At 43.4% G+C, this 19,320-nt stretch overlaps 2 protein-coding genes across 2 annotated transcripts; both read left to right on the top strand.

Moving 5' to 3' along the window:
• Nucleotides 1-4,989: 4,989 nt before the first annotated feature.
• Nucleotides 4,990-5,985, top strand: LOC148203798 (uncharacterized). The gene has a single exon (XM_088107758.1). The coding sequence runs from the start codon at nucleotides 4,990-4,992 to the stop codon at nucleotides 5,983-5,985; it is 996 nt and encodes a 331-aa protein (XP_087963884.1).
• Nucleotides 5,986-6,240: 255 nt separating this feature from the next.
• Nucleotides 6,241-6,783, top strand: LOC148203797 (uncharacterized). Its single transcript, XM_088107757.1, has one exon. The coding sequence runs from the start codon at nucleotides 6,241-6,243 to the stop codon at nucleotides 6,781-6,783; it is 543 nt and encodes a 180-aa protein (XP_087963883.1).
• Nucleotides 6,784-19,320: the final 12,537 nt, after the last annotated feature.

The following is a 19,320-nucleotide window of genomic DNA, read 5'->3' as shown; positions in this document are numbered from 1 at the left end:
ATCAAGGAGAGCTTTCTTTACCTTTTTCTTCCCTATAATGCAAGGAATAGAAAAACTGCCTGGATCTGCTGCTTTTGGTGGGAATGATTCTTTCTTAACAGTTATACACTTTTCTTCCTCATCCTCTTTACGTCTTCTTTTTGTAGAGGTTCCTTCATCTGATTTGGTGTAAACTGCTATTTTCTGTAGAATTTGTTCCCAAGGAGCTTCATTATCAACCATTTTGAATAAATCTGTGAAATTCATTGGTTTCTCCTGATTTGTTAGAAAAGGAAAATTATTTTCACTCTCTATTTCTCTTCTTTCTTCTGTTTCTTCTTCTTCTTCTTCCAACTCAATGATCTCTTCATTTACACTCTTGACCACTTTGCACTCTTCTCTGGGGTTAACCTCAGTATTAGCCCCAAAGTTTCTGTTGGGTCTTTCTTCCAATTGCTTGGTGATCTGACCCATCTGAATCTCCAGATTCTTTATAGCAGCTTCAGTGCTCTTTTGAGAAGATTCAGTTTTCTGGATGAATTGCTGAAGAGTTTCTTCCAACTTTGTTGATCTGTCATTAAGCATAGATAATTGTTGCCACAAAGTTGGTTGCTGCTGCTGCTTATTAAACTGATTAGCCTGCCCAGTTTGTCCTTGGCCAATGCTTGGATGTGGTTTCCAACCCTGATTATAATTCCCTTGACGGTATGGAAACTGATTAGCCATGAAGTTAACATCCTCCAAGGCCTCTACTGGAAAAGCACACTGGCCATTGATGTGATCACCTCCACACAGTTCGCACAACTGGGTTTGTACCTGTGCAGCAGATTTTAACTCTTTAGGTAGTGAAGCAAGAGTTTTGGTCAAAGTTTCCAGCTGTTGAGTTAGAATCTTATTCTGTGCTAGCAGAGCATCATGGGTTTGTAATTGAAGAACCCCTTTCTGTTGCATAGGGGCGCCTCTTTCATTGTGAAGCTCATTATCACTTGTAGCCATATTTTCAATAATTTCAGTTGCTTCCTCTGGAGTTTTCCATTTGATATTGCCTCCAGCTGAGGCATCCAGCATCATCTTGGTTTGTGAACCAAGCCCTCCAAGGAAAGTTAGGACTACTTCTTGATCTTCAAAGCCATGCGTGGGAGTTTTACGTAACAAGCTTTTATACCTATCCCATGCATGTCCAAGTGATTCTTCCATGCCCTGCTTGAATGAAGATATCTCTTGCTTTCCCTTAGTCACTTTAGATTGTGGGAAGTATTTATTCAAAAACTTTGCAACCACTGCTTCCCATTCTGTGAAACTTTCTTCTGGAAAAGAGTTCAACCAAAGCTTAGCATTGCCTCCCAATGAGAAAGGAAACAAGCTAAGTTTGATAGCTTCGTCTGGCACCCCATTGATCTTGACCGTGTTGCAGATCTCATTAAATGTTGTAAGGTGCTCATATGGGCTTTCATGTGCTAACCCAGTAAATTGATTACTCTTTACCAGTTGAATTAATGCTGGTTTGACCTCCATGTTGGCTGCATTGACTCTAGGTCGAGCTATGCTGTTGAAGTGCTGAGGTCCAGCAAGATTAGTATAATCTGCAAGAGTTCTTCTAGCATTATTATTGTTCTCCATACTCCCTGTGCTGTGAACAGAACCTTGTGGTGATGATTGTAGGAGAGTTTCAGGAGAAGGGAAAAGTTCTCTGGACGTTCTGATTCTTCTCCTCCTTCTACTCTCGTCTAGTCCTTCAAGTAGTGGTTCTGTTGTTTTCTTACTTCTAGTTCGAATTGCCTTCTGCATGCACAAGAAAACAAAACCCTAGAAAAGATTTGTTAGCACAAAAAGATATAGAAGAAAATAAAGATTGAAAAGATATAAGAAGATAAAAGATTTAGAAGATAGAATCAACTAAAATATAATAAAACCTAATCTAAAAAATAAAATCTAATCTAAAAGATAAAATAAAATATAATCTAACCTAACCTAAAAGATAGAATAAAATCTAATAAAATAAAATCTAACCTAACCTAAAAGATAAAAATAAAATCTAATAAAATCTAACCTAAAAAAAAAAACAGAAAACAGAAAAACAGAAAACAGAAAAATAAAATCAAAATTCGAAAATAAAATCTAATCTAAAAAGATAAAAATAAAATCTAACCTAAAAGATAAAAATCAAATCTAAAAAAAATAAAATCTAATAAAAACAGAAAAAATAAAAACAGAAATTCAAAATCAAAGTCAAAGGTAATCAATAATCACACAAATTAACCAGTTAAACCACGAGTCCCCGGCAACGGCGCCAAAAACTTGATGGACAAATTTGTAAGCACCAAAATATGATGTCACAAACTTGTTTCACAATCGGCAAGTATGACCGAATCGTTCAAGTAATAAAACTTCGTAAGACCAAGTATCGTTCTTCCCAAAGGACTCACGGCCTAGTTTAGTTATGTGATTTCTTGATTAGCTAAGACTTAAGAAAACAATGATTGAAATTTTAATATGCAAGACGAAAATAAACATGTATGCATGAATTGATCAATGGCAAAGACATAAGATAAACACTTTCAATGAATTAAATGAATGAATATGTTGTTGGGGGTCAATTTCATCTCATCCACTCTCATATATTTTAGGAATTCCTCTTTCAAATCATCATTGTTAATGCCACTCACTAATGTACCATTCTAGATGGCTTCTCCCTAATCAAATAGTTCATACAATTCCTAGCATTCCTAATGATTAGTTCATTACCGCAGGAGCTTAAGGCAACCAATATAATATTGTCAGTAAAATATTGGGAGAAATTCCCCGGATCTAGATTTCCCCGTACGTGTCCGTATCAACAAAACCAATAATCATGCATTAGAATGAGTTAAACAATGCAAGCATTGAGCAAAGAGGAAAAACCCTAACTAATGATGAAAAGAAAGCATATGTCTTAATTCAAAGATGTATTCAACAAATCCATATATGAGAGCTTCAAGAGATTACATTGATTCCCCAACAAACATACAAGGTTTAGTTCACCATATTCATGGTGAACCTAGATGAATAACAATGAAAGTATGAAAGAATAAACCCAATAAAGGTGAAGAGGTAGCCTGAGCATCCAAGATCCTCCTTCAAAGGGGTGAAAGAGAGAGTGTTTGCCTCGTTTCTGCCAAAGATACTAACTAAAGGACGTGCAAGCCCTTAAATACTAATCTAGAGTTACAAAAGATTATAAAAGTCCAAGCCCAAAAAGTGCCGCTCAGCGCCATTTACCGCTCAGCGGTGGTTACGCGTCTTCTTTCTTCCCCTCAGCGGCCATTTGCCCCTCAGCGGTTCCAACGCCACCTCTTGAGTGCCCCTCAGCGGCCATTTACCGCTGAGCGGTGCCTTCGACTTCTCTTTTTGCACTCTTTCTTGTCTTTTCTAATGTCCTCTCTCTCATTCTTCACTTCTTTCACCAAATTCACCTCAAAACCTGCACAAAAACACTCAAATCAAGCATAAACCTGTCCAGCTCTCTTATTTCTGAAAATATAAACAAAATGCATGATTTCAAGCTAGTTTCTAAGTCTAAAGGTTGCTTTTAGTACCACTTTTAAGCATGAAAATAACAGTTTTTCAACTGTTATCAATAGGCCCAAGCGCACCATGCCCCCCATCACGTTCTCGGATGAGGATTTCCACGCACCCGATCCCGATCACGACGACCCCATGGTGATAACGGCCGAGATCGCCCACTACGGCATCAGCAAGGTTTTGGTCGATCAGGGGAGCTCAGTGAATATCCTCTACTGGAAAACTTTCCAGCAGATGGACATCTCGAAGGATCTCATCGTTCCTTATAACGGCCAAATCGTAGGGTTTGCGGGAGAAAGAGTGGACACTCGCGGTTATCTGGAGTTAAGGACGAGGTTGGGAACTGGGCGATCAAGTGAAGAAAAGAGAGTCCGGTATCTGCTGGTCGAGGCCAACACCTCCTACAATGTGTTGCTCGGCCGGCCGTGCCTGAATGCGTTCGGGGCAATCGTGTCCAGACCCCACCTCACGATGAAGTACCCCTCCGAGAAGGGAACCATATGCACAGTCCGGGCGGATCAGAAGACAGCCCGGGAGTGTTATGCAGCCGGTCTGAAGCTGCACACCCATCAGGGGAAAAGGAGGGCGATCGCCTCCGAAGTCGCCATGGCCGACCTCGATCCGAGGACGAATATTGAAGACCGGTTGGAGCCTGTGGGAGAAACCCAGCCGATCCTGATAGGGAAGGAGCCCGCCCAGACGACCACCATGGCGAGGGGATTGGACCCTGAGGTCGAGAAGGAGCTTAGATCGCTCCTGTGGAAGAACAGGGACTTGTTCGCCTGGACGGCGGCCGACATGCCGGGTATTCACCCGTCAGTTATGTCCCACAGGCTGGCCCTGTTCAAAGAAGCCCAGCTGGTAGCACAGAAGAAGCGGAGGCTGGGCGACGAGAAGAGAAGAGCTGTAGAGGAAGAAGTAGGGAAACTGAGGGCGGCCGGCTTTATCAGAGAGGTCACCTATACCACTTGGCTGGCCAACGTAGTAATGGTAAAAAAGGCCAGTGGGAAGTGGCGGATGTGCACAGACTATACTGATATGAACAAAGCCTGCCCGAAAGACTCTCATCCTCTACCTAGCATTGATGCATTGGTAGATGGTGCGTCCGGACACCGGATACTTAGCTTCCTGGACGCGTATTCCGGGTATAACCAGCCACCCGTCATGAACCGACCGGCGCCAGGGGAAGACTTGCATATCTTCCTGGGCGTATCCGAATCGGTAGTCAGTGCCGTGTTAACGCAGGAACGGCCCCAACCAAAGCTCGTATACTTCGTCAGTCGGACGTTCCTGGACCGAGAGACTCGTTACCAGCAAGTGGAAAAGGTGGCGCTCGCTCTAATAAACCCATCCAGACGCCTTCGGCCATATTTCTAGAGACACCAAATAGTCGTCAGAACCGACTTTCCCATCTCAAAAATCCTAAGGAAGCCAGACCTGGCGGGACGCATGGTGGCGTGGGCAGTAGAGTTGTCCAAATTTTGCTTGCGCTACGAACCAAGGGGGCCGATCAGGGGCCAGCACCTCGCCGACTTTGCAGCTGAACTACCTCCCACCCGCCAAGACGAGTGGAATTTGTATATGGATGGGGCGTCCGACATCGTGTTGGAGGGCCCTAACGGATTCCTCTTAGAGCATTCCCTGATATTCCAGTTCAAAGCCTCTAATAACCAAGCGGAATACGAAGCCCTGGTGGCCGGCCTAGCATTAGCAATGGACATGGGAGCAAAGCGAATCACCTGCCGGACAGACTCCCAACTGGTCGTCGGCCAGATGAATGGTGACTTTCAAGTGAAGGAGGAGCACTTGATGCGATACTTCCAGCGCGCATCGGAACTGGCAAGGGCGTTCGACCAGATCACCATCCAACATATTCCAAGGGAGAAAAACAGCCGGGCGGATATGTTGTCCAAACTCAGTTCCGGAAAAGAGAGGGGACAGCTAACGACTATCGTACGACAAGTGTTGTTCCAACCCTCGATTGACTGTTCGGCAGTGACTACCGAGGACGAGGATTGGCGTTCCGAAATCAGAGAGATTATGTCTCGACAGGACGACGGGCGACCTGTCCAGCCTAACGAAGCAAAAAGGATTGCCCGCTACCTGTTAGTGGGGGATAGTTTGTACAGGAGGGGGTTCTCCACCCCACTTCTTAAGTGCCTGGGGGAGCAGGAGGCGCGCTACGTGATGAATGAACTCCACAATGGCATATGTGGTTTTCCAACGGGTGGACGAACATTAAAAGCCCGAGTTACAAGGGCCGGCTACTATTGGCCAACCATGGAGGCGGATACAAAGACGTTCGTCCAAAAATGCATTAGTTGTCAAGCGCATGCCAACAACACTCATCTGCACCCTCATACGCTCCACACGATCGTATCGCCCTGGCCGTTCGCTCAATGGGGGATGGATATCGTAGGACCATTCCCCATAGGTCGGGCTTAGAAGAAATTCCTGTTGGTAGCCGTGGACTACTTCACTAAGTGGGTAGAGGCCGAACCCCTAGCGACTATAACGGCCGCCCAGGTCTAAAAATTCTGCTGGAAATTGATATGCGGCTTCGGCCTCCCGCGCACGATCATAACGGATAACGGCCGGCAGTTCATAGACAAAAGGCTGAACGAGTTCTTTGAGGGGTTGGGGATTAGGCATGTCACCAGCTCGGTAGAGCACCCTCAGACGAACGGTCAGGTAGAAGCAATGAACAAGACTGTAGTCGCTGAGCTAAAGCGGCGCTTAGGAGATCAAAAGGGAGCGTGGGTCGACGAGCTACCCGAAATCCTGTGGGCCTATCGATGCACGCCTCACGGAACAACCGGGGAGACCCCCTTCAACTTGACATACGGTACGGACGCCATGTTGCCAATCGAGCTGGGAGAGCCATCATTATGGCGACAGGTCGAGGACCTGCAGCTGAATAGCCAAGAACTAAGGATCGAGCTGGACTCCTTAGACGAACGGCGAGACCGGGCGGCCTTAAGAGCTGAAGCATGCAAACGCATGGTAGAAAGAAAGTACAACTCCAAGGTGCGGCCTAGAAGTTTCCATGAGGGCGACTTAGTATGGAGGAAGGTTGGCGAAGCCCGCCGAGTAGCCGCGCACGGCAAATTGGCAGCAAAATGGGAGGGACCTTCCCGGGTAGTTGAAGCGCTCGGAAATGGAGCATACAGGATACAAAACTCGAACGGACGCCCTATCCCAAACACTTGGAACGCCACTCATTTGAAATTTTATTTCAGTTGAATTATGATTTGTATTTTCGTTATTCAATTAATCAAATGACAGGACGCCCATTTTCTCTCAGGATTAAGTCTCAAAGAAGTAAAAAGTCCAAGTTGATGAACGGAGAGTTCCCCAGGAACCACTGTCAGCTTGGCCGGACGGTGAACGGAGAGTTCTTTCCGAAGAACCACTGCCGTCCGCGCCCCAAAAGTCCAAGTTGATGAACGGAGAGTTCCTCAGGAACCATTGTCAACTTGGCCGGACGGTGAACGGAGAGTTCTTTCCGAAGAACCACTGCCGTCCGCGTCCCAAAAGTCCAAGTTGATGAACGGAGAGTTCCTCAGGAACCATTGTCAACTTGGCCGGACGGTGAACGGAGAGTTCTTTCCAAAGAACCACTGCCGTCCGCGCCCCAAAGTCCAAGTTGATGAACGGAGAGTTCCCCAGGAACCAATCAACTTGACCGGACCGTGAATGGAGAATTCTTTCCGAAGAACCACTGCCGTCCGCGCCCTAAAAGTCCAAACCATTGTCAACTGGGCCGAACGGTCGGAAAAGATTTCTTTTCCGAAGAAGTCACTGGTCGACTACGTCTCGAAAGTACAAGTCGGTTTGGGATGGGCGGTTAACGAAAGAATAAAGCTAAGTTCATTTTGGTTTACCTCAAACGAAAATATAAGCATACATCAAAAAACACGATAGAGGCAAAGAAAATGAAGTTGTGTATTAATTGGCAAAAGCGCTAAAACGCACCAGCATTTACAAAAGGATCGCCCGGCCAACATCTCGACAAACCAAGATGTTGGGCGGGCGGCCACAGGAATACATGTTGCAAAAAATTACGTACGAAAGGAAATATCTATTTGTTTCTAGCAACCTCCTCTTCAGCCCGCCCAACTTCGATAGCTTTCTCCGCTTCGGAAAGACCTTCAACAGCTAGATCTTCGCTGTCCAGAGTGTTGAGATCCACAAGGACGCCATCAAAAACGTCCTTCTCGATGTCGAAACCCAGGGCGTACGGTTCCGAAATACCGGCCAGAAAGGACGCTTGCCGAAGGGCTTTGTTAAAACCTTCCTCATGCTCAAAGACAATAGTCGCCTCGAGCTCGGCAACCCTCTCATTAGCCTTAGTCAGCTCACCCTTGGCCTTTGTCAGATCATCGGTCAGAGCCCGATTCGCCTTGTGGAGCTCGGCCTCAGACTTCTGTTGGCAGGAAATCTTGACCTTTAGTTGACTACACTCCCTCAGTAACTGCTCATGATCGCCCCGGGCGACTGCCAGACGGTCGTTGGCTTCAGCGACCTCCTTCTTCGACCTCTCAAGATCGGCTTCCAGCTGCTCGATCTTTTTGTCGTACTCGTCCTGATTCAGGAGCAGCTGCTCCATCGCTGATTGGAGGGAAGACGAGTTCTTTTTCTCCGCCAGTAGCTCGGCGCGCAATTCCTCCACCCCGGACGAACGGCAGACTCCTTCAAGTACCAAGCCAGGGAGGCCGCCCGAGTCGACATCTCGAACATGGCATTAGTCAGCTCCACCTCAGAAAGAGGTTCAATCAGCGCTCGCTGAGAGGAGCTCATGTGGAACTTCGTCCGGTCGCTCATGCTAAAGGCCGGACTAAATATGCCGCCCGGCAGGGGCATCACGGATACCCTCTCCTTGTCCTTCCCTTTCTTTTTATCCTTGCGGGCTCTCTTAGACGCTGGCCGCGATGATGAGCCTTCCCTCTCCTTGCGGCCCTCAACCGCAGGATCCTTCCTTTTGCGCACTAAAGGGGCTCCAGAAGTAGTGGTCGCCTTGGAAGCAGGATCAACCCGAACAGCTGCAGGATCAGTAGGAGAATCCGGACCCGACCCTCGGCCTCCAAACGTAGTACCCCCAGCTTTTTCAAATTGGGGGGCTTGCTGCGTCTGCGTGGGGCGCACTGCGGGAAGGCGTCCGCCCGAGGATCCCAAGGGCGGAGGACGGGGTACGTTCGGCGCAACTTTCGGCCGGGCGGAGGATGAGCTGGCTCCACCCCGCTTTCGGGAAGTTAGGAAGTTGGATTGACGGGGAGCAGGAGTCGTCATAAGTTCTGGAAAAAACAAACATTCAGAAACGTTAAGATCAGTGTACTGAATATAAACAAACTCAACATGAAAATACCATACCGAACGCCTTTTGTCCACAATCCTCAAGACTAAGGCATTTGACCAAGTGACGGGCGCAAATCCGGCGGGGAGGGCATTGATGGTGCGTACGGCCTCTAAGTCGAGGGGACTCAACGCTCCCACAGGGAACGCCTTTATTCTCCGGGGCTCGCTCGTCCAGTAGAAAGGGAACAACGGTTCCCCCCCGCCATCATGGAATGGCGGCATCGATGATTATTTTAAAGTAGTGGTGCTTGAAGTTCTTGAACGAATCCGAGAAGAGGCGAAAGAGGGCCCTTTCCCGGACGGAGGTGAAGGACACCCAACCGCCAGTGGGGGGCGGACGGACTTCGAAATAGTGAAAGAAGACAGGAATCGAGGGAGTAACGCCCACGGCCAGGCACATAGCCAAGAATGCCTGAACGGCCGCCCAAGAGTTAGGGTGCAATTGCGCGGGAGCCACGTTAACCTCCCGGAGGACGGCCATTTGGAACTTGGTAAAGGGCACCCGGACGAAAAGATGGGTAAAGAAATTCACATACATATAGAAGAAATCGTCTGGGCTTGACCTCTTCTCGTAGAAAACTCTTTCGTTTCTCATGCTTACTCCCGCCCGGATCAATCGTGAGTCTTCTATATCCCGAACGATATGCGTACGATTGACCCTCCACTCCAAATCCTTACAGGAGCCATACGCGGAAGCATACAGGCCGGGGACGTAGACCCTCTACCCGGACACCGCCTTGGAGCAAGAAGAGAGGCACGCCATGAAATATCCGATCGCCCGCCGCACTCGACGTCCCCGGAGCCGGCCTCGAGAACTCAACAGCCTCATGCAGGAAGCAAGAAGAAGCCGAACTGGGAGAATCGCCGCCACTCCCTGTCGACCCCCCCCCCCCCCGGACTCCGCCTGACGACTCAGAACCAGAAGACTCAGTATGGACAACGGCCATTTATTACCTGAGGAAAAAAGAATTTGAAAGCTTGAATGAAACGGAGAGAAGTGAAAATGACACCGTTCCCATCCGCTATTTATAGAAAAACTTAGGTGACCGTTGAAGGCATACGCCCCAGATTTGAGGACTTTTCACCTTCCGCCAGTGTGAATGCACCACGTGTTTTCCCGCCAAAAGTCCAAACCCCTCACAGGCCCACCAGATCTGGCCCAACTACGAATTGTTAGCCCACGACGCGCATCACTCGAAGTCCTACGCGCACTACGTGCACTAGGACTTGGGGGGCTTGTGTACCAGAGGGGACTGGCCGCCGTACGGAAGGACATCCACGTCATGGGATTGCCAGACGGACCGATCGCCCGTAGTACCGTATAAGACTTAGGAAACTACCCTTCTACTTACTGATAGGAAGGGCCGGGGTACTGAAGGGGTGGACGCCCATGTGCCCCATGATCACTCACTATTGTGAAAGGTTGTATGGCAGGGCGGACACCCGTGCACCCGTACCCAAGACTCACCCGAAGTCGGCCGTCCAGGCCGCGGACCCATCAAGACCGGCCGCCCTCGAAGATAAGACCGGTGAGGACGGCCGGCCGCCGTATTAATCACCTTGGTTCAAGGTAAGTAGGGTTTAAAAGCTATTTGGGCTAAATTGGGCCGTGATTAACTTTTCACTAATCCCAAGCCCGTAGCGAAAACTATAAATACAGATCCAAGGTGAGTGGTAGATAGGTTGCATTTACTGCACATTCATTACTGTTTGAGAAAAACGCCTTAGCTCTCAACTGACTTTGGCATCGGAGAATCTTTTGCAGGTCTCCCACCAGCGAACTAAGAAGTTAGCACAGGAAGTCCGACGTACGGAAGACGAGAAGCGAGTGATGTGGAGACGTGGGACCCGCACAGCCCCTAACATCCGAAACACTAGTAATTAATTCTGAAGTGCAGAAGCTTAAAGGCAACCAATATGCTATTGGGAGAAATTCCCCGAATCTAGATTTCCCCGTACGTTCCCATATCGACAAAATCAATAATCATGGCAATGAATGAGTTAAACAAAGCAAGCTTTAAGCAAAAAGGAAAAACCCTAACTAATGATGAAAGAAAGCATATATCTTAAAATAAGATGTTAAAACACAAATTCCATATATGAGAGTTTCACAAGACTACATTGATTCCCCAACAACAATACAAGGTTTAGTTCACCATATTCATGGTCAAACTAGATGAACAATAATGAATGAAAGAAAGATAGAACCCTAGAAAGAGGAGGAGGTAGCCTGAGCATCCAAGATCTTCCTTCAAGGGGTGGAAAAGAGAGTGTTTGCTTCGTCTCAGCCAAAGATACAAACCCTAGGAACACGTAAAGCTTATATACTATTCATAAAATTACAAAAAATTAGGCCCAAGCCCAAAATAGTGCCGCTCAGCGGTAAGTGCGTGAGTTGATTCTTCCCCCTCAGTGGCATTTTCACCCCTCAGCGGATCCAACGTGAGTTCCTGAGTGTCGCTCAGCGGTAAACTGCCGCTGAGCGGTACTTGCGACTTCTCCTTTTGCACTTTTTGAGTTCTTTTCTGATTCCATCTCTATCCTTCTTCACTTCGTTCACCAAATTCACCTTAAAACCTGCATAAAACACTGAAATCAAGCATAAACCTGTCCAGCTCTCTTATTTCTAAAAATATGACCAAAAGCATGATTTCAAGCTAGTTTCTAAGTGTTAAAGGTTGCTTTTAGTATCAATTTTAAGCATGAAAATAACAGTTTTTCAACTGTTATCAGTCTCCTCCGCCACTGCATCCAACAAAGAAGGATTGCTGAGGAAAGGCTTCAGTTTGTGCCCATTAACCTTGAAGCTTTCAGCTGCGGATGGACCTTGGATCTCAACTGCATCATAAGGATAAACATTAGTCACAACAAAAGGTCCAGTCCACTTTGATCTCAGCTTACCCCCATGAGTCTGAGCCTAGAGTTATACAATAAAACCTGTTGGCCAACCTCAAAGTCCTTTTGATGACAAATTTATGAACACCGAAAAACGACGCCAAAAACTTGTTTAAGCCTCGGCAAGTGTAACTGAATTGTATCAAGTAATAAACTCGGTAAGACCAAGTATCGTTCTCCCAAAGGACTCACGGCCTAGTTAGTTATATGATTTCTTGATTATTTAAGACTTGTGAACAAATTGGTATAAGTTTCAAATGCAAAAGACAAAAATTAGACATGTATGCATGTGATGATCAATGGGAAAGAAGAACACAAACACTGGACGAATTATATGGATGAGTATGTTGTTGGTGTAATGAATTTCATGTTATCCACTCTCATATATTTTAGGAATTGATCATTCTTTTCATCAATGTTAACGCCACTCTCTAAATCACCTTGAGAAGAAAGCCTATCCTTAATTACGAGTTCATACAATTCCTAGCATCCCTAATAATTAATTCTGAAGCACAGAAGCTTAAAGGCAACCAACCCTCATATCCCTATGTCTAGGCAATATGCTATTGGGAGAATTTCCCCGGATCTAGGTTTCCCCGTATGTGTCCATATCGACAAAATCAATAATCATGACATCGAATGAGTTAAACAATGCATGCTTTGAGCAAAGAGGAAAAACCCTAACTAATGATGAAAGAAAGCATGTATCTCAAAGAAGATGTTTAAACACAAATTCCATATATGAGAGCTTCAAAAGATTACATGGATTCCCCAACAACAAGAAGAGTTTAGTTCACCATATTCATGGTGAAACTAGATGAAATACAATGAAAGAGTGAAAGATAGAACCCTAGAAAGTAGAGTAGGTAGCCTTATCATCCAAGATCTTCCTCCAAGGAGTGGAAAGGTGAGTGTTTGCTTCGTACTTTCCCAAAGATACAAACCCTAGGAAGTCCTAAAGCTTATATACTATTCGAAATATTATAGAAAAGTGGGACTAAGCCCAAAATAGTGCCGCTCAGCGGTACGTGCATGAGTTGATTCTTCCCCTCAGCGGCATTTTCACCCCTCAACGGAGCCAACGGGAGTACATTAGTGCTGCTCAGCGGTAAACTGGCGCTGAGCGGTACTTGCGGCTTCTCTTCTTTTGCACTTTTTGAGTTCTTTTCTGATTCCATCTCTATCCTTCTTCACTTCTTTCATCAAATTCACCTTAAAACCTGCATAAAACACTAAAATCAAGCATAAAACTGTCCAGCTCTCTTATGTTCAAAAATATAAACATAAGCTTGATTTCAAGCTAGTTTTTAAGTGTTAAAGGTTGCTTTTAGTATCAATTTTAAGCACGAAAATAACAGTTTTTCAACTGTTATCACAACCCCAAAATTAGAACTTTTCTTGTCTTCAAGCAAACAAGATGTAACTCAATCTTCTACCAATCAATACAATGGTTCACCCCATTCAAAAATCCTCTTTTCAAGATAAGTAAGTACTCAATTAAGCTCATGACAAAGACTTCAATCAAGACATACACATGCTTTAGTATTCACAAAGTCACTTAATATCCAACAAATGCTATTTTTCATGAATGATGAATCAACTAAGCATGGATGTTCATGTGCTCATGGAATATTTCCTCACTAGGTAAAGTGTTTCACTCAAACACAAGTGTATAAGATGTAATCACTCATTCACTCTACTATCACAATGTAACATGAATTGACTTTACCTTTCATTTAATGACAATCAAATACATTCACACGCATGCATCATCACAAGGACTTTTCAATGGCTTATAATGTGGCTGGGCTAACAAGAAAATTGGTTTTTCCAGATCACAAAACCCTTGAGTTAAGAGAATGATATAAACACAATCATTCTTACTTTTCCCAAACTTTCTTTTGCATTGAGCTTTGTTTTTTCTTTTCTTTTCTTTTTCTTTTTCTTTTTTTTTTCTTTTCACATACTTAATCCTTAGCTCTTAGCTCAATTGATGCATCAAGGAGGATGCATAGGAGCAGATCCGTGAGTCTGGATGAAGCAATCAACTCTGCTGCAATTGAAGAATCAGTGGAACAGTGCTGGAGAATTTGTAGCAGAGAATGCTCTCTGTGTTGGTTGGATTAAGTGGAATGTGTGCAGCGGATTGAAGTGATTAGATGAAGTGAAATGGAAGTTGGCTTGAGGGAATGGTAGACTATCTCAGGCGGCTTCCACAGTGGAAGAAGATAGCAATGGAAGAGCAAGCAAGTAGATATGACTTTCGGATGAGAGAAATTTGCAAAGTGCAGAATTCATCTTCTATATATTTCCAAAAGTGAAATACATGCTTATCTCAGGAGATTATATAGCTAAATCTCAAGTCCATGCAATGCCATACATGTGAGGTAAGTAGATCCACAAAATACGGATCAAGTACCACCTTACCCACATGTGCAAAATGTGATAGCTTTCTAGAAGCCATGTTATTCACGTGGCTTATTACATAAGCGTATAAGTGGAATTAAAATAAGCTAATACTACCCCTTAGGCTACTATGCACACCCCCCATGTGTCAAAGTCCACTTTTACCCTTCTCCATGCTTTGGCATCTTAAAAGCATCTTCTAGGTCTCCAATCTTCCATCCAAAGATAGCAAAGAGGGTTTGGCCTTTGGGAGAGTACTCATCTTGTAGCTTCTTGATCATCCCTCTTGTGATAGGTCCAATGGTGCTAGGCCTTCTTGTATCATCCCCTCCCTCTTGAGAGGGATTTGTCCTCAAATCCATAGGGTCGTCATCTTCACTTGCATAACCTGCAAAAGGTTTAAGGTCAGATACATTGAAGGTAGCATGAACACCATATTCAGGGGGAAGATCAATTTGATATGCATTGTTATTTATCCTCCTTATCACTCTAAAAGGTCCATCTCCTCTAGGATTGAGTTTGGATTTTCTTAGTTGAGGAAATCTTTCCTTTCTAACATGAACCCAAACTAGATCACCTTCATTGAAGATTAACTCTTTCTTGCCCTTGTTGTGTTGCTTGGCATATTTCTCATTTTGTTGTTGAATTTGATTTTTAACCTTGTGATGTAATTCTTTGATAAACTTAGATTTAGATACCCCATCTTGATGAACAAAATCAATAGAATTTGGAAGGGGTATTAAATCCATGGGTGTCAAAGGATTAAAACCATAAACAACTTCAAAAGGAGACAATTTAGTAGTTCCATGAACTACTCTATTGTAGGCAAACTCAACATGAGGCAGGTACTCATCCCAAGATTTGTGATTTCCTTTAAGAACTACCCTTAGTAAAGTGGAAAGAGATCTATTGACTACTTCAGTTTGACCATCTGTTTGAGGATGGCAAGTAGTAGAAAAAGATAACTTAGTCCCTAATCTAGACCATAAGGTCCGCCAAAAGTGACTAAGAAATTTTGTATCTCTATCCGAAACTATTACCTTAGGTAACCCATGAAGTTTAACCACATCTCTAAAGAATAACTTTGCAATGTTGCTTGCATCATCTACTTTGTGGCAAGGTATAAAATGAGCCATTTTGCTAAATCTATCTACCACCACAAAGATAGAATCAAAACCCCTAGAAGTTTAGGGAAGACCTAACACAAAATCCATACTTATCTCTTCCCAAGGGGTGGAAGCAACATTCAAAGGAGTATACAGTCCATGAGGCATTGATTTAGATTTAGATTCTAAACAAGTTATACACTTAAAGCAATGCCTTTGAACATCCCTTCTCATGTGAGGCCAAAAGAATTTTTCTTTCAACATGCCAAGGGTCTTTTCTACCCCAAAATGTCCCATTAATCCTCCCTCATGTGTCTCTTTAACAAGGAGTTTTCTATGTGAACCTTGAGGAATGCAAATTTTTCCTTCTTTAAAAAGATATCCTTCTTTCACATAGAATCCGCCTTGAGGTTTATTGAGACATTCCTCATAGATATGAGCAAAATCAAGATCTTGTGAATATAATTCAAGAATGTTATTAAATCCAAGAATTTGAGCTCCCAATGTGGCTAATAGATTAATTTTCCTGACAAAGCATCAGCCACCACATTGGATTTTCCTTTCTTGTATTTAATAACATAAGTGAATTGTTCAATGAATTCCAACCACTTAGCATGCCTCTTTTGTAACTTGTGTTGACTCTTCAAATACTTAAGTGATTCATGATCACTATGAATGATAAACTCCTTGGCAACAAGATAATGTTCCCAAGTTTGAAGAGCCCTCACAAGTGCATAGAGTTCTTTGTCATAGGTGGGGTAATTACAAGAGGCACCATGAAGTTTTTCACTAAAGTATGCAATTGGGTGTCCTTCTTGTAATAATACTGCACCTATGCCAAATCCTGAAGCATCACATTCTAGCTCAAAAGTTTTGGAAAAATTTGGCAAAGCTAGAATGGGTGCTTGTGTGAGCTTCTCTTTGAGTAGCTCAAAAGCCTTTTGTTGTTTATCCCCCCAATGGAATGTAACATCTTTTTTCACCAACTCATTGAGGGGTGAAGCAAGACTAGAGAAGTTAGGAACAAATCTTCTATAAAAGCTTGCCAACCCATGGAAGCTCCTTACTTCTCCTACATTCTTTAGAGGAGGCCAATCTTGGATGGCCTTTATTTTTTTCTGGGTCCACATGAACCCCATTTTTGGTGACCACAAATCCAAGAAATATGACACTATCAACACAAAAGGTACACTTGTCAAAGTTTGCAAACAATTTGTGTGTTCTAAGAATTGTTAAAACAACTCTCAAATGTTTTTCATGAGTTTGCAAATTTTGACTATATACCAAGATGTCATCAAAGTAAACAACTACAAACTTCCCAATGCAATCCCTAAGGACATGATTCATAAGTCTCATGAATGTGCTTGGAGCATTTGTAAGACCAAAAGGCATAACTAGCCATTCATATAATCCAAACTTGGTCTTAAAGGCAGTTTTCCATTCATCACCTTCCTTAATTCTTATTTGGTGATAGCCACTTTTTAAATCTACCTTTGAAAATATTTGTGCTCCATGCAATTCATCCAACATATCATCAAGCCTAGGAATGGGATGTCTATACTTGATTGTGATGTTGTTGATAGCTCTACAATCACAACACATGCGCCACTTCCCATCTTTTTTTGGTACAAGTAACACTGGTACAGCACAGGGACTTAGACTCTTTTGAACTAAGCCTTTATCTAGCAACTCTTGGACTTGTGTCTCAATCTCCTTAGTTTCTTGGGGATTTGTCCTATAGGCTGGCCTATTAGGAAGAACTGCCCCTGGAATGAAATCAATTTGATGTTCAATTCCTCTTATTATGGGTGGAAGCCCTTTTGGAATTTCTTGTGGGAATAGATCATCAAATTCTTTCAAAAGTTTTTGAATGGATGGAGAAAGAGTTGAAGTCTTTGAATCACTAGATGTGCATGTAAGTGTCCCTTGACAAAGAAGAAGATATGAAGGTTGCTCAACTTGAAGTGTATTGATTAAAGTCTTTTTGTTTAAAAGGACTTCATGTTGAGTGACCTTAGGTGGCACACTTGTTTCTATACCTCCCTTTCTTTTTGACTTTTTCTTTTGATCATGTTCTTGCTTTCTTAAAATCTTCATTTGTGCTTGATCCTTAGCCACTTGGGTAGGAGTCAAAGGATGAAGCACAAACTTCTTGTCCTTTTGATGGATAGTGGTGGTATTGGTTAGACCATGATGGATAGTTTGATGATCAAATTGCCATGGTCTCCCCAATAACACATGACATGCTTCCATGGGAACTATATCACATAAAACTTCATCTTTGAAGTTCCCAATGGAAAATGCCAACTTCACTTGATTCTTGACTATTATATCCCCATCTTCATTTAGCCAATGAAGTTTATAAGGTTTTGGATGGGGTATAATATCAAGTTTCAACTTCTCAACCAACCTTGTGCTACAACAATTGCAACAAGACCCACTATCAACAATGAGAGAACAATGATTTTCTTGAATTTTACATCTTGTGTGAAAGATGTTCTCTCTTTGTGATATGTGTTCAAGACTTGGTTGGTTGCTAAGTATCCTTCTCACCATGAGAAGTTGCCCATCATCAGCATATATTTCCTCTTCCCTCTCTTCTTCCTCACTCTCACTTGTACTAGTTGGGGTATCACTTTCACTACTATAAATGTCCTTGCCTTTCAAAATAATGTTTCTTTTTGTAGGACATTGAGTAGCTACATGACCCCTTCCTAGACATTTGAAGCATTTGATTTCACTTGTTCTTGTGTGTGAGGGTGTCTCTTTCTTGGGTCTCTCTTCTATTTTGGCTAGAGGTTTAAATGGCTCTTTTTCTTTAAAAATTTTCTTTTCAAAAGTAGGTTGAACTTGAATTCTTTTAGAAGAAGATTTTCTCAAGTTTTGTTGTTCTACCTTTATACACATTTGAACAAGATCATTCAAATCTCTATAAGGTAGAAGTTCAACCCTATCTCTTATGTCAAAATTGAGCCCACTTAAAAATCTAGCTAAAGTAGTTTCTGGACCTTCTACTATGCCTGCCCTCATCATATACAACTCCATCTTTTGTCTATATTCCTCAACTGTGATAGACCTTTGTTGTAACCTTTGGAGTTTATCCATGAGTTCTCTATTGTAGTAGGAGGGAAAGTGTCTCCTCCTAAGGGCAGACTTGAGATCATTCCAATAGTGGATGGGAGGGGCTTGATGTCTAAGCCTCTCTTGGACCAAGGCAGTCCACCAATACATTGCATACCCTTGAAAGCTTAGGGTAGCTAGAGAGACCTTCCTTTCTTCACTCACTTGGTGGCATTCAAAAAATTGTTCTACCTTCATCTCCCAATCAAGATAAGCCTCTACATTGTCCTTCCCATGGAAGTGAGGCAACACCACATTGACTTCTTTAGGGGGTGGGGGTGCATGAGAATTTCTCTTATGCCTTCTAGAAGTAGAAGGCTGATGAGGATAATAATCACCCAGACTCATAGACATCCCTCCCTCTTGAGAGTTTTCACTCTGACTTCCCCTAGACTTACTTTTCCTTATCATTCTCAACTCATCTTGAATAACAGCATTTTGAAGCTCTCTATTGGCTTTCTCTTCATTCATTTCTCTTCTTATTTCCTTGAATTCATTAACTAAAGTTTGAAGAGAAAAATGTTCTTTTTCACTATCACTAATCCTAGGAGAATGCCTTCTAGACATTATGATGGACTTAAATGTTATTCTTGAAGTAAAGACTAGAGCTTTTCACTTGAAAGCAATATTCCAGGTAAGGGAGGTGATTCACTAGGAATGCTTAAGTACCAAGCCTTATCCTTGCCAAATATGCTTCTAGTTACTTACTAGAGTCCTTAGATCAAAATTACTCTTAAATCCACTTAAGTCTTAAAGACAACAAAGAAAACACAAAGCCAAGAAAAGACACAACCTAACTCTAAATTCGGACCCCTAAGAGAGCTTCCTATTCGCACAAGATATACGCTATCTAGCCGAGAATGGGACAAGCAATCAAAGTGAGGTCTCCTAGGTAAGG

The sequence above is a fragment of the Vigna umbellata genome, chromosome 2 (genome assembly GCF_029865625.1).
Source record: "Vigna umbellata cultivar VRB3 chromosome 2, Vumbellata_1.0, whole genome shotgun sequence".
Classification (NCBI taxonomy): Eukaryota; Viridiplantae; Streptophyta; class Magnoliopsida; order Fabales; family Fabaceae; genus Vigna; species Vigna umbellata.
The sequence above is the reverse complement of the archived record's forward strand: the minus strand, read 5'-3'. Positions and strand labels throughout refer to the sequence as shown.

Bases quoted from the DNA above. Each gene is read 5' to 3' on its own strand.
- LOC148203798 (XM_088107758.1), top strand. From the start codon at position 4,990: ATGGTGGCGTGGGCAGTAGAGTTGTCCAAATTTTGCTTGCGCTACGAA.
- LOC148203797 (XM_088107757.1), top strand. From the start codon at position 6,241: ATGAACAAGACTGTAGTCGCTGAGCTAAAGCGGCGCTTAGGAGATCAA.